At 39.6% G+C, this 16,361-nt stretch overlaps 1 protein-coding gene across 1 annotated transcript; it reads right to left on the bottom strand.

Annotated features, from left to right (window-relative positions):
* Positions 1–7,711: 7,711 nt before the first annotated feature.
* Positions 7,712–9,444, bottom strand: LOC103733390 (signal peptidase complex subunit 3). Its single transcript, XM_008832204.3, has one exon. The coding sequence runs from the start codon at positions 9,126–9,128 to the stop codon at positions 8,586–8,588; it is 543 nt and encodes a 180-aa protein (XP_008830426.1). The 5' UTR covers positions 9,129–9,444; the 3' UTR covers positions 7,712–8,585.
* Between the last annotated feature and the right edge of the window lie 6,917 nt (positions 9,445–16,361).

The following is a 16,361-nucleotide window of genomic DNA, read 5'->3' as shown; positions in this document are numbered from 1 at the left end:
TATGAAGATGCCATATGCAAACCTATCTTGTAACCCAATTAAAAATATAATTTTAAAAACAATTTGAAGGACCATGCCTTGCATGGCTGGGTGATACTGCTCCTAGAAGCACTGAATTACCAACCAAAGCTCCTCAGTGCCAGGCGTGGGATACTTCCTTATGAGATATTATTCAGGGAGGCCCCAGAGTCAACTCAAACAATACAGGCTCCTACCATTGCCCACCAGAACTAGATGATAAGACTGTTGTTGAAGATACCACACACTTTAGTTGCAAGATAGAAAGAAATCAAGGTGGAATTGAACTGGAAACTTCATCCCTTCTGGCTAGTGTTCATAGTGTTGGAAGTTGCTATGCACCAATGGTCTCATCCAGCTCTGAACCATATGAGTTGCAGAACTAACTTATCAGAAAAGATATGCCCACTTCTGTAATACCAGCACAACTCTTATGAGATACGCCAACAGCATTTTTTATTAGATTTGAGACCTGCTCCACAGGAGGGGTTCTATGCCTGGTACTATAAACCTTGTCACAACTTATGACTGGGGAAATTATAAGTCCTAGAGGAGTGATTACTACTGCTGTTCAGCTATATTGACACAGTGCCAAAATGCTTCTAAATATTTGTTTATACACATTGACAAATGTTGCTCTTAGCCTTAATCACAGAAGCCTTTCTTTGCAATAAATGGCAGTAAATGCAGACTCATGGCTGCTCAAGGTGCTAAGAAAATAAGTGATTACCGAGGGCTCAGTCCTACGTAAATTGTTTATAGTGCTGGAAGTTGGTTCAGGGACCATTGCAGAAAAGGGAGTGGAAAGAATTTAAAAGCTGGAAGATAGTGAAAAGGGCTACAAAATACCATCCCCTAAGCCTGACACAACCATTACCATCATAAAGTCACAGAAGCTGTGGTTACTTACACTGGGACTACACAAGATTAGCCCAGTCAATAGATAGTTCAGGGTGGGGGAGGAGGTCACAGGCCCCTATTCCTTCCTATTGAACTATTGGCTACCAACAGATTCTAGGAGGGAGGAAGCTATTGTATACAGTTGTACACACAATAGTGAGCACACCAGGCTCCATTGGATAGTGCTAAACCCATGGCCACACAGATGGCCTTTGTTAAACTCAGTAGGTCACAAAGCAAAACAAAAAGACAAGAATGTGGGAAGGTATTTGCAGGGAAGAAAGGAGGCTGACAGAGATGGGAGGAATCAGAATGCATTATATACATGCATTAAATTGTCGAAGAACAAATTTAATGAATAAAAATACTAAATGTCAACACCTAGAAAATAAATAAAAGGTAAATAAAGATACATAAGTAAATTACATCTTGTATATTTTAACATATATATGAGCATATAGTAAATAAAGTTCATGTATAAAAATTAAAAGCAAGTTCAATAACTTCAAAAACACTGCTGGTGAAAATTAGAACCAAACAGACATTACCATTATGAAGCCTCGATAACTTTAAATGCTCATTGACAAATTAATCTATACATTCAGTACAATCCAAGGAAAGAAAAACTCTAACAGATATTTTAAAAGAAATTAGCAGGCAGATTCTAAAATTCATGTGAAAATGTAAAGAATATAGACTACTAAATCAACTTTGAAAAATGCCAAGGTTGGAAAAATAATACCTCTTTTGAAAACTTTCTAAATTTGCAGCATTGCACCATGGTCTGCCAGAGTTCAGGTAAAAACCTAGACCAAAGAAACAGAACAACAAATCAAATCTAGAAATAGACATGTATGTATGTGTGTATACATACACATATATGCATATATATATATACATACACACATATGGGCAACTGATTTTTAACAAATATACAAATGTAATCCAAGGCAAAAACAACACTCAACAAATTGTGCTAGGACTAGTGGATAGCCATATTCACAAATATAAACTGTTACTCATCTATGGCACCATATACAAAAATCAAGTGAAAATGTATCACAGGGTTTTTTGTTTCTTTCATCTTTGTTCTATGATAAAGCGTTGCCCTTTGTAGCCTAGGATGTTCATGAGACCCACCAGCCCTCTGTCTCAACCTTTCAGTTGCAGTATTATAAACATGTACCACAATACCTAGTCTTGGTCTTAAAAACCTAAAGCTTTAAGACTTCTAGCAGAAAACACAAGAGAATGTTTTTGTGACCTTGGACTTGTAGATGTCATAGATGAGATTTCAATGTGAAGAAAACAGGCATAATTGGGCATGCCTAGAATCCCAGCACCTGGGATGCTGACACAAGAGGATCAGGAATTCAAGACCAGTCCAAGCAGGCCCTGTACCAAACAAATAAATACACAAAAAAGGAAAACCCAAACAAAATAGGAAATAGGCAAGATTTGCACAAAGCTAAAACTTTTGGTTCTTCCTAATATGCAGTTGAGAAAAAATAGAACTAGGAGACATTTGGGAACATATATTTTATAAAGGACATGTATCCACAATACAGAGAATCATATAAAACTCAATAGGAAAACAGACAGTTCAATAAAGGAATCAGAAGAAGAAATGGGCAAAATATTTTAATAGGTACACCACTGAAGGAAATATGCACTTGTCAAGTATGCATATTGAAAGGTGCTTAATGTAATTATTCTTTGGGGAAGGATAATGGAAACTGCAATAAATTATATACTATTAGATCACAGGACAATGACCCAAATTAAAAATAATGAGCAGAGCAAACATTGGTAATGCTGTGGAAGATAAAATTCTCATACACTTCAAGTGGGAATGAAAAAATTGGCATAACCAATTTTGGAAACTTGGAAAGTTTCACAAGTTCTTACAGCATTAATCTTACATTTATATTACCCAGCCACTGGACTCATAAAACTTTACTCTCTGTATAGCATATTTTCATAAAAGCTATAATCACATAAAGTCTTCATATTGGCTTTATGTATAAAAGCCCCTGATTAGAAACTACCAGAAACTGCTGGGGCTGAAGAGATAACTCAGCAGTTAAGACTGTGTACTGCTCTTTCAGAACACCTGAGCTCAAATTCTCAGCACCCACATTTGCATGAATCACAGCCAACTATTACTCCAGCTCCAAGGGATCCATCCTCTCTCCCTCACCCCCCTCCCCCGCATCTGCTGGCACCTGCACTCACTTTCACAAACACACACGCAGAAATTTTAAAAAAAGACATATATTTTAAAAAGAAATAGCCAGGGGCCGGAGAGATGGCTCAACATTTAAGAACATTGACTGTTCTTGCAGAAGACCCAGGTTTGAATCCCAGCACCCACATAGGAGCTAACAACTGTCTGTAACTCCAGTTCCAGGGGACTGGGCGGACAGTCTCTTCTGTTCTCTGCAGGCATTGCACGACATGGATGCACTTACCTATATGCAGGCAATTCACACATATACACAAAATAAAAATATTAAATAATTAAAAAATAGTGTGTTTTTCATTTTTAAAAAAGTGAAAAAATAAACAGCCAGAGCATACCAAGTGATACTAATTTTGTTCATATATTTAAGGGATGAGCTGATATATGCAAAAATAAATGTATCAAAAAATGAAAAAAGGTGAATTTCAAAAGCCAGATCTGAGCCTAAGGATGCAGCTAAGTGGTAGAGTGCTTGCTAACCATGAAGATGCCCTTGGGCCCCACCACTGGCACCAAAAGGGGGGCAAAGTCAGATAAAGCTCCAGTGTTTACTTCTATTTAAATATAGTGGGCATGAACCTAATCTAGATTAGGGACCATTGCAGAAAAGGGAGTGGACATGAACCTGAAATAGTGTACATTGCTGGGGACAAGGCAGTGGGAGAGATAGCAAATTTGATAGTACAGATCTTGTGTTCATAATTATGTGTTTACAACTATCTGATTATTTTAAGGGACACAAATTATAATTATAATAAAGAATATGGTATTATTTTTGAAACTACTTAAATCTGTATCTGAACTTGTGACAATTTAGCTAGTATTTGTTAAATTCTTGACTTAAGAATCATTACAATATGAGTAGAGATGGCACCACAAAAGAAGGTATATAAAAATCTCCAGTTGCTAGGAAGGCTTTTTCAAATCAACTGCAGATCTCAGCAACAATTGGGACACACAGGGACTTCATTACTGATCACAACTTAAACAGGCATTTTCACAGAGGGGAAAACAAGGCTCATAGAGCCATCCCTGCTTTATCCTCCCATGAATGCTTTGCCTCTAAATGGGAAGTTGATCCAGGATAACCTGTGAGCAGAATGCACCTTCCTTAGGACCAGGCAGGTCCGCAGAGTATCATCTATCTCTATCTATCATCTATCTCTATCTATCTCTATCTATCTATGAGAGAGAGAGAGAGAGAGAGAGAGAGAGAGAGAGAGAGAGAGAGAGAGAGAGAGAGTCCAGTGCTGATTCCCTGTCAGGAAGGGGCTGATTTGGGTCTGGGATCCCTGCATGTGTCTCCCCACCTGGCAGGGAAATTCAGCCTCCCTCCCACAGGAGGTACCCACATGGTTAGCTGAATATAAACACCTGAAGAGAGGACCCTACTGTTCTTGACACACAATGCCAGTTTCCATTATTAAATTGTCAGGGCCGTCATAATTACAACAGGTTTCTATGACAACCATAATTCACAGGCTCGTGTCCCACACCTGAAATATTTCTGCATGTCCTTATATTCTGATTGGTGAATTTCGACTGAGAAGCAAGAATTGCACAGCCCGGAGAGGCATTCTTTAATCCTCGGTCCTTCAGGGGTAGGTCTTCCAATAAACTCCCTGCTTTTTCTCTGTGTTCAGAGAACTCCAGAAGTGTTTCTGTTGCTTCACTACCAATCTTACAGATGCCGCACAGTACCCTACTTCTCCAAGTCTTAACTACAAATCAATTAACATATGAGTAAAATAGAAGTATATATTGATTGATTCCTAACGGAGCTGATACTGATGAATGTAACTTTTTTTCTAGAAAATGGATTCCTAGCAATGAACCCCAACATTTGACAGACTTATCAGCCCAGCAGTGCAGCTTTCAGACAGTCACAATAGCCTTGGATTGTGACAGGTGTCTGTGTTTGTATAAAGAGAGTTAGTACCTTGCCATAGGTTATCCTAATCACAGAAATTGTTTCAGGACCCCTTCAAGAATGACACTTCCCAAGATGCTAAAGACCCCTCATCTAGACATATATTCAACAAAGAAACTGCCGCTGACATGTCTTTCTGTATGGCTGAAAAATAAGTTTGTATTAACAGCTTCTCAGTTGCTTGTAGGAATGATTGAAGTGGAGTCTCATTTTATGAAGGGGATAAAAGAGTGGTCTGGAAATCATCTATCATGAATATCCCATTTAGAAATACCCCAGGAAGGAACTGAGGAAAATGTCAGGAATTGATATAGATATCATTCACAGATTATAGCCAAAATCATAATACAGTCTTATTAAGTTTCTTTGTGCAGCCGTTTGTCTAGCTTTTTCTGTTTAGGTAGAGTCCTAGAGAAACAAAATCTTGTGAGTACTGCATTTTAAAGCTAATTCATTTCAAACCATTTCAAACTATAATTAGTATAAACAAGTGTCTGGCAGTTACTGTTTCAGAATAATCTCTAGAATCAGATGTTTCCAATGATACTTAGGTTTTCATAAGTCTGAAACCTTGTGTCTTTGCACAGACACACACACACACACACACACACACACACACACACAAACTTTAAAAACTGAAAAAACTTTGACACTTCAGTAAATATTTTTATCAAAGTGAGCCTACATTATAGATAGATGATAGATGATAGATAGATAGATAGATAGATAGATAGATAGATAGATAGATAGACACTAGGGGTTTGAATCCAGGCCCTTGCACATGCTAGGCAAGTGTTCTACCACTGAGCAACATTCATAGGCCTCAGGTTAATTTTTTCAATACTGATGATTGAAACCAAGGCTTTAGGCATGGCAGGCAAGAGGTAAGAAACTAGGTTAGATCTCTTGCCTCCAAGCTAGTTTGTTAAATGTAGTTATGATAAATGAATAAAGCAGTGCTTTGCAAAAATGAATTTCTAAGGTGGAGGTTTTTCCTATGTTAAAACATTCTTTTTTGATAATATTTTTATTAATTATTTGCCAATTTTGATCATAATCACCACTGCCCCCATTCTTCCCAAGGTTCATCCTTACCTCCCTACCACCAAAATTTGTGTTCTTTTCTTTAAGCCCATCATGTCCAATTTGTGTTGCCCAAATGCTCTTGGGTGTGGGTCCATCCCCTGGAATATGATCCACCGACCACGGGTCACACCCTTAAAGAAAACACACTCTTTCTGTCTCTGTCTCTCTCTCTGTCTGTCTCTCTCTCTCTCACACACACACTCTCTCTCTCCCCCAGCATCTATCGATTGCCAATAATAGCTCCTCAGCTAAGATAGGGGCTTCTTAAGCCCCCCTCCCCCACTCCATTCTGGAATTTTGTTTGTTATACACAGACTTCATAGGCCTTGTGCATGCTGTTACACCATGTTCAAACAGTCTTATTCTTGGCAGTTTCTCTTTGTTAATAAAAATGACAACTTTATCCACATTATACCTTTGGGATCTTTCTACTTTTCTTCCTTACCAAATTCTTCAAATGTATGTTTGTCAAATAAATCCATTGTAACTCAAGAAAATACCAGCATTCCTCTCTATCAAACTAACAGATCCTCTCACCATTGAGTTTACTGAACTATCGTACTCTTACCTAGGCCTAGTTAAGGCTGAAGGTTTGTCATGTATGTCTTCCTTAATGACAACACAACCAAATTTTAACCTTTGACACCTAGAGTTTTCATGTTCAGTACATGCACTCAATGAAGTTAATGTCTTTGAGTGTAAATAAATAAAATCTGATCCATATGAAGTATGTGTGTGAGCATTCTACCTATCTTCCTATCTTCACATAATTAAGGTAATCTTTTTCAAAACTTTTTATTTATTTATTTTACGTGTATGAGTGTGTTGCCTGCATGTGTGTAAGTGCACTCATGTCACGCTGTGCCAGTGGAGGTCACAAGACATTGTAGGATCCCCTGGAACTGGAGTTACAGAAGGTTGTCAGCTGCCATGTGGGTGCTGGGATTCGAACCCAGATCGTCTGCAAAAACAACCAGTGCTCTTAATTGCTGAGCCATTTCTCCAGTCCCTAATATTTTATATAATCTTGTATATTTACTTCCTAAGTTATTTTGCAAACATTTCAATTTCTTTATGCTATCAATATGAGTAAAATTATTTTATGCAGAGAATGAAATGCAGTTTGCTGATACCATCAAAATTAAGTCCTTCCACACAGGATAGAAAATTTCTTCCAGAATAGATTTCCAGAGTAGTAAAAGAAATAGAAAGAAATTTGTAAGTGAAAGTTGGTTAGAGTATTATCTGAGATATAAAAGAAGAGGAAGCTCAAAGAAACAGAAGATTGGATTTCAAGTTTAAATTCATTTGATTACTTAGAGCATTGTAACAAACTGAATTTCAATTTCTTCATTTAAAGAGAGCTAATGTTTATGTTTGTTTCTTATTAGAGTGTGGAGAAAAGCATCCAGTAAATATATGAATATTTTGTGAGTGAAAATCATACAATTGTTATTACCAATATCCCAATAATAATTAAATAACAGACCTATAACTTTAAATAACTAGCATTTAATGACATTAAAGATACAGGAACAAATTTATCTGAGGTTAAACCATGCAGACATTCTCAAATTACAGTAACAATGTTACATACATTTCACAAAGATAAAATATACAGGAATCGTTGTGGAGGAAACACTGCAAGACACATATTTGTTTTACTTAACAGATTTGAATTGAGTTATAATTATTTACAGCCTAAAGAACCATTCACTTTTCAAAACAACATATTTGCTGCCAGGAAAGGCAAGCATTTAGATGATTTTTTAAATGAGAAAAATCATCTGATCCATTTTTACTTACTTTGTATGCCAGGCTTCTAAGAAAAACATCATAACTTTTCTAGTAATCAAATACACTCTATAAGACATAAGAAAATGTCATTCAATGTGAATCTACAAGGAATGCCAAGAATAAAATACAAAGCGTTTTTTTAAATAATACTAGCACGTCAAACGTTTGACTACCTTTCAGACACATTTTATATTACACATGGAATAGTGAAAATGCAGATCATATGCCACAACTGTATTTTTTAGAACACTCATTATGAAGTTGTCATTTTCTAATGATCCCCCACTCTGGTGACCTTGTTTTGTTATTTGTGAATCAAGCTTTAATACTCGATCAATCACTCCCTTCAGATATATCCTTGGTTGTTAATACTTATACAAAAAATGAAAGTTATCAATCAATGGAGAAAGTTAATAGTCAAAGAATAAGTCTGTTCTGCTGATCCATGAATGCAATCTGCACCTTGAGGATGATGAGTTCCAGGCAGTCCTAGATACAAAGGGTATATCTCAAAGGATAACTAAACAAAAAAGAAACTAGAAAGATGTAAAGAAAAAAGATTAAAGGCGATTCATTAAGAACAAAGTGTCCCTTTTTCAAATGCAGAGTTCTTTAAAAAGTCTTGGCTACTTCATATGTGTCTGGAAATGGGACAGATATGCGTCCTGATCCAGTCACAAGAGGCAGAATTCCAGCAATCGGTATAACTTGCCAAGACAGAGTCAAAGTCACATTCCGGTTTCCCTTGAGACCGTGTCCATCGTCGAAGAAAAAGTACTTGGTTTTGACGTCTTTCAAGTGCAGCTTCGGGTTATCGCCTCTCAGAACTATCTTGTCCCAGAGGACCACCTGGTTCACCGCGTTGCTTTTGGTGGAATATTCGGCTGACAAATACAGAAAGAGCTGCTTGACATTCCAGTCGAAAGTCTTCTCCAGATCCGCAGAGATGTGGAATGTGATGAATCCCAGGTCGCTTTTCTTCCTCGGTCCAGTGAAGTCTTCCACTTTTTTGAGCAGGATCCTGGAGACGTGCAGGCGGACGGGCGCGCTCCTGTCTTTGAAGGCGGTGGTGAGGATGCAGCCCAAAGTGAGCGCCGCCATGACGCTCAGCGTAAAGGCGAACAGCGAGTTCGCCCGCGACAGCAGGGTGTTCATCTCGACCGGCCGGCGGCTCGCTCCACGCGGGCTCCACACGCACACGGCAGGCACACCGGGGCTCTCTCTCGGCTCCTCTTCCCTCTGCGTTGCTTCTGCGAGTGCCCAACGCCGGGAGCGCGCGTCCCGGGAGCGCGCACCGCCCACGGTGTCTTTTTTTTTTTTTTTTCCAAGTCGCTAGTTAACCCTACAACCACTGTCCTCTGATGGTCCAAGGCATTTGGAGAATCTGATAGAAAACAGCAGCACCGTGTCTCCACTTAGCTGGCAAGCCCAAGGGGCCCTGAACTGCCCCATCCCTTTACACCCTAGCAAAGCCACTACAGGTACCAACTGCCCCACCCCAGACAGGCCTGTCCAAGGTGTCGTCGTCCCCCCGCCCCCCCGCCCCCCGCCTCTGCACACAGCTGCATCATGGCTTCCATACATCCTGATCCCTCCCTTGGTCTGCAGCAGCCTCCTGATGGCTGTCCCCCAACACTGTCTCAGGCTGCCCCCTCTCCAGTCTATTCTCCACACAGAGATCAGCCACCACCTGACAAGAATTAGGTCGTGCCACTCCTACAGTGGAACCCTCCACACTCAAATCACAGCCTTGATGTCACGCATAGCTCAAACTCTGTGAGGCATCTGGCCTTTCTATCTCATCCCCACGTTGTCTCCCAGGCTCCAGACACTGGGCTTGTCTTCTGCTTCAGGATCATCCAGAACCCACACAGTGCAAGCACACCAGTGAAAGGACCTGCCTGTGCCTGGCTTCTTGTCATCCAGGCCTTAGCTCAAATGCCACTTCCAGGAAAGGTCCACACTCCGTGTGTAATAATCCCTGTCTCTTATTTTCCTACTCTATTTTCTCTAATGCAGAAGTAACCATACAAAATTGACTACCTAGGGGCTGGAGAGATGGCTTAGTGGTTAAGAACATTGGCTGTTCTTGCACAAGACAAGGATTCGAATCCCAGCACCCAGCTCTGCTTTTATTCTTATGGCATGAGAATACAGTCACATGTCTACAGAACTAAACAATAATAGAATGGCTTCTCATAGTCCTGAGAACCACAGTCAAATGTTTACAGAACACTAAATAATAATCATATGGCAACAATATAAAAATTCAGCAAAATATGGGTGAGCACAGCAACATTATCTCCATGGTATGTCTACTTGCAGTAAACATGTTTCATCAGAAAAAAGAGGGGTATTCTGGAGATTACTCCCCAGCCAGCATTCTTGCATAAACTTTCTCATGAGACACAAGGCTCTTTAGACATTCATGTTTAAAGTTCACCTTAATTCACCAAGCAGATTTTTAAAGTCATAAGAACACTATTTCAGTCTTTCCAGTTTAGTTTGTTTTTGTACAGCATCCTCTCCATCTTCCCTCTGGACTGTAAATTGCCTTTTTTTCCTTTGATCTATCCTGTTTGGTTCATTCATTAACTAGTTAAATAATTTTTGGTATTCAGTATATATTTGCATTAGTCTGTGCAGTTACTTTCTTCATCACTGTGGCAAAATAGAGCATCTCATTGTTATTTTTCTATAGATATTTTTATATCATGAGAAAAATAATAGCACCTTTGACTGGAAATAAATTACCCCTTTGGTTGTTCTTACAGGCACAATGCCTTTATTCTTGAACTGTTTCACTGTTTTCCTTTTTTTCTTATCACAGAGCCTACCTGACCTAGGACAAAAGCCTTGAAGAACACTTTGAGGGACTGGAGAGATGGCTCAGTGGTTAAGAGCACTGGCTACTCTTCCAGAGGACCCAGGTTCAGTTCCCAGCACCCACTTGGCAGGTAACAATTGTCCATAACTCCAGCTCTAGGAGATCCTACGCCCTCTTCTGACGTCCATGGGCATCACACAACATGAGTGCACTTACATATATGCAGGCAATATACTCATACACATAAAATAAAAAAAATAATAAATTTTTTAAAAGCACACTTTGATGGGGTCTAGAGAGATGGCTCATTGGTTAAGAGCACTGATTGTTCTTGCAGAGGGCCCGGGTTTGACTCCAAGCACCCGTGTGATGTCTAACAACTGTCCATAACTCCAGTTCCAGGGCATCCAACACCCTCTTTTGACCTCCACGGCATCATACTACAATGACATGGGTACACTTAAATACAAGCTGACAATACACTCATACACATATAATAAAAATTAACAAATAAAAAATTAAACAAAGAACACTTTGAGATAAATTTGCTTGAGTCTGAATTGGAAGAGTCAGATTCTAAGGGAGCTCAAACAGCACCTGACAATTTATTGATATAATGTATATACCAAAGGTACTTGCTTCTCTGTGAAACTGAAGATAATAGGTTATTTTTTGGAGGACCAGAGAAGAGGAAAGGAACTCAGTGTTTTATACTGTACATGATTCATTTATTTTTCTTTAGACTGTTATCAGAATCACAAATTTGATTTTGAATGATCATTCCCCACTACATTTAAAATTCATAAATTCAAAGATGGGTGGCTGTCTCCATTCATGATCAGTTAGGATCAAGTTGATGAAGTATTTGCTTTTGCCAGTGTTTAATTTGAAATCTTCCTTGCAAAGATTTGGGGTGACCAACTTCTTGGAAGGTTATACCCATAATCAGTTAGCTTGTGTCTGTAAATGGATGCAGACAACCTGAAAAACTTAACAAGCACCTTTTTCGCTTATAAAATATAAGAACCTTTCTATTTCCTTTACAGCACAGTTAAGGCTTCCCTTGGGTAACCATTTTTCATTGTCCCCCAAGGGTCATTGAAATGCGGCTTCTTGGTAGAAAACAATCGGATTCTTTTGTTTGAAGTTTTAGTTTTAGTTCTGCCAATTGTTTGAGGTGACAGCTGTATCAAATTCAGAGGAATTTTTGGTAACTGATTTTGTCCCATCCTCTGTGAGATGGAGGAGGAATAATATAGAAGTTGTATTAATTACTTTTCTGTTGCTATAAGACACCATGACCAAGCCCACTTATAGAAGGAAGAATTTATTTGAGCTTATATTTCCAGGGGACATCCATAATAATGAGGAGGCATGGTGGCAGAGGTGTCAGGACCAGAAAGCAGAGAGATCACTTCTTCACGCAGGCACAGGAAGTATAAAGAACTTGGAAATCTAGCAAGGCTTAAGAACTCTCAAAGCCTACCCTCAGCGATATGCTTCCTCTAGCAAGGCTGCACCTCTTAAAACCTCCCAAACAGAACCACCAACTAGTGACAAAATGTTCAAATACTTGAAACCTATGGGAGACTATGGGTTCTCATTCAAACCACCACATTTCACTCCCTGGCCCCCACAGGCTCATAACAATATAAAATGCACAATGCATTTAGTTCACCTCCAAAACTCCTTATAGTCTTTACCAGCCTCAACAGTATTCAAAAGTCCAAAGTTTAAAATCTCTTCTGAGGATCAAGGCAATCTCTTAATTTTAAGGCCCTGTAAAATCAAAAGGCAAATTACACACTTCTAACATACAGTGGAAGTGAATACACATTCCCATTACAAAAGGGAGTAATGGGAACATGCTGAGGAAACACTAGATCAAAACAAGATTGAAAACCGGCATGGTAAACATCAAGTCCACTAGCTCCATGTCCAACTTCTGGGACTACTTCTGAAGGGCTTAGATGACTCAGCACCTCCAACTTTGCTGCATGCAATATACATCTCTCTCTTGAGCTGGTACCACTACTTGTATATGACTCTCCTTGGCAGATGTCTCACAGCTTTATCTTCTGGTCTCCACTGTCAACAAGATTTCACTTTAACAGCATCACAAAATGGACTGTCAGAGCCTCTTGGAATGTCAAGTAATCGTTTATGCAGGGACACTCCTGATGCACACTGTCTGGCCTCAGCAGTTCTCTAAAATCTCTGAAGAAACACCAATGCCCCCCTTCACTCTTCCATTTTTCATGCCGCTAAAGTCAGCACCACGTGAATGACTTTGCCAAGTTTGGCTGCCAGCTGGGTATGGAGCCTTGCCAATGTCATCCAAAATTAGCAGCTTTTCTATGCAGTGGTTTGGTAGCCGCATAACCCTCTTGGGCATTTTCCTTTCATAAGTTGGAATCTCAGCTAGGTGTGGTTTTGCCTTTAGGGCACTCCTTCCACTGTTTAAGAGCAAATCTCTAGGCCTCTGTTTAATGGTTCTAATCTTATCAAAGAGAGCCTCTCCTTCAGCACCTATGATGGCTCCAACATTAGTGCTCTATTCCAATCCAAACTGTACATTCTGCATTTCTTTCTGCCTCACTTGTTCTTTTTCATTGTAGATTTGCATAATATTCACCATTAATCGCCACAACAACATATCTATGTTAGGATGTCTTGAAATTTCCTCTGCCAAAGAAGTTAGTCCATTACTTTTCAACTTAGCCTCAGACAAGCTCTTAGGTTGTGGACAAACTTCAGCCAGACTCTTTGCCAAAATATCCTAGATGCCGTTAAAGTCCTTATTTCCCTCTGGAACTACTTTGCTCTCAGCACTAGTTTCTACGAGAATGGCCTCTTAAGCTCTGCTTACGGCATTCCACCACTTTTCTTGTCTAAACTTCCACAGTCTTCCACATTCATCCCAAAACCCACATGGTCAGGTTCTTCACAATAGCACCCCACTCTCAGTACCAACTCCTGTATTAGTTATTTTTCTGTAGTTATGATAATACAGTATAACAAAGGCCACTTATAGAAGGAAGATTTTATTTGAGCTTACAGTTCCAAAGAAAGTCCATAATGGTGGGGGAGGCCTGGAGGCAGAGGTGGCCTGAGCAGAAAGCTGAGTGTTCACATCTTCAAGCAGACACAGGAAGCAGAAAGCAGCTAGAAATCTGGCAAGGCTTAACAACTTTCGAAGCCTGCCTCCAGTGATGTGCTTCATCCAGTAAGTCCAGACCCCTAACACCTCCGAAAACAGCACCACCAACTGGACACAAAAATGTCCAAATACTTGGAGCCTATGAGGGACATTCTCATTCAAAACACTGCAGAAGTCTTGGGTTTGACTTTACCCACATTCTCTAGGTTACCCGGAGGAGCATCAGCTCCTGTGGTCTAGCAGGTTCCTGAGAAGGTGATGCATAATCCATGCACCAGCATAGTCACACATAATCCAGCACCAGGGTCCCCTATTATCTCCTTTCCTCCTGAGCACTTAGGGGTGTAATTTTTCCAATTGCATAGGAGACAAGCCAATGAGGAACCTGTTCCTCTTTCCATTTGTAAAGTGAAAACAAAAATTCTGAGAGATCTATGGAAGAATGCCTAATCCTCCTAGTCTTCCAGTCTGATATCCAGAAAGTCATCTCCAACTCCTGATGGAAGCAATCATAATGGTCCTATTGCTCTATGGGGATCAGTTCCTACAGCAGGATGGATTCATGCTTACCCATGTCTAGGGATCCAGTCCTTAATTGTTTCACTTGTAGTCTAGATGTGTTTGATGTCTCCATTCCAGAAAATACATTAATTACCTTTTAACCTTATTTGTAAATCAGGGCGAAAAGTGTCTAGAAATATTTTGTTTTCTAAAGGCTATATGTTTCATGGTATTCTGCCATTCAGCACATCTCAGATAACATCTTGAACAAGTTATAAGTTAACAAGATGCTGGCCTCCCAACCAGGTATGAATTGTGAAAGTTCCACATTAGCCATGGGAGATAAAGGATATGTAGGATGCTCAAGGTGAAACAAAAAGGGCAGAAATTCCTTTAATTTTGAGTCACCCTGTTCTAGTGTTTATTTTCTTAATCTGTTAGTTCAGATTGCATCTCTTAATCTAAATAGGAAGGAAGCATGAGAAGCACTTATGGTGAATGTTTTTTCTAAAGAGGTCTATCAGTCAGGTTGTCTGACTGAATTAAAAAGTCACGTTACGATTTATCACATGTAAGCTTGGATTAAGCACTTATAATATAGAGGATAAGAAACACAGAAAGCATAGCACCTAAAAGAACTTGGAAAGAGATATCAGAATGCTCTAAGGAGTCTTGAGGATTAAAAAGATCCTCTTTGCCTCTGGGTGTTGTAGCTGTTCATTTGGTAGCAGTTTGTCTAGCAACTGACAATGTAGCTTTTGCGTTAAGTTTGGATACAGAGGGAACAAGCTTTTCTAAATTTGGCACTGAGCTGTTGCAAATTCATATGAGCTTCCTAAGTCTAGCCATCACAGAGTGCTAGATGTCTTTGGTAAGCTGGCTAGTGTTTGAGGCACTTGGCCGGGAAAAATCTTTCTTTAGAATCCAATAAATATATCAAAATTCAAAATAAAACACCACGGTGGTCTCACATTTCTTAGTCTGACATAAAATGCATTGACCTTATGGCACAGTAATCAAACCCATATTGGAGTCTTCCCTGGATCTCTCATTTCTGTGATCCCACTAAAATTCCAAGAAGGTGAAAACAAGAAAGGGAAAAATTGGGGAAGAATATTGGGACATATTGCTGAATGCCTATGGTACAGGGTATTCCAAGAGTACAGTGATCTCCTCAGAGCTCAGTGGTACCAGGGGGTTTATGGGTGCTGACATTTTAATGATGTCACCAATCAAAACGATGACCAAGTCATGTCACATGATTATCCCCATATTGATAATGTTATTAGTCAAGATGGTAGCCAGTTCACATGGTTGCCTCCATCTTTGTGAGGTACCAGGCAAGATGGTAACAAAGCCACATGGTTACTTTTTGTCTGTTGTAAGCTCAGCTCCATGATAAAAATGAACCCACCCCCATCAGGGTATGAGTCCCTATGGGATTCATTAATCACACACACATTAAATGTGGACAGCCAACCACTTCTCTTTAAAAATACATTCAGTTAGATTTAAAAAGTTGTAGCAGAAGAAATTACCCTTAGGTATGTAGACCCAAAGTAGCAAAGAAATGAAACTGAGGGAGGAATTCCATGGACTCATTCAAAGGAAGAAGTGTCCATGTCTTACCACCAATTGTAATTGTGAATGCCAAGTAAGTCCATCTGGAAGTGTGAAAGAAGCAAAAAATCCCCATAAGAGTCTAGACTATAAAATCTCTGATCTGGACGAAGACTACCTTTTCCATTTTCACTGATCACCTGGTCATGCAACCACCCCTAGGAAGGTAGATTCACCTTAAGTCATACTAGATAGATGGGCAGAATACTTAGCGCATTGATGAGACAGTGAACTTTTCCTGCCTGGAATCCCACTTCTAACCTAGGGCAGTGCTTCTGGA

Source organism: Nannospalax galili, unplaced genomic scaffold (genome assembly GCF_000622305.1).
Source record: "Nannospalax galili isolate Female #2095 unplaced genomic scaffold, S.galili_v1.0 scaffold671, whole genome shotgun sequence".
In the NCBI taxonomy this organism is placed as follows: domain Eukaryota; kingdom Metazoa; phylum Chordata; class Mammalia; order Rodentia; family Spalacidae; genus Nannospalax; species Nannospalax galili.
The sequence above is the reverse complement of the archived record's forward strand: the minus strand, read 5'-3'. Positions and strand labels throughout refer to the sequence as shown.

Coding starts and splice junctions, on each gene's coding strand:
- LOC103733390 (XM_008832204.3), bottom strand. CDS start 9,128: ATGAACACCCTGCTGTCGCGGGCGAACTCGCTGTTCGCCTTTACGCTG.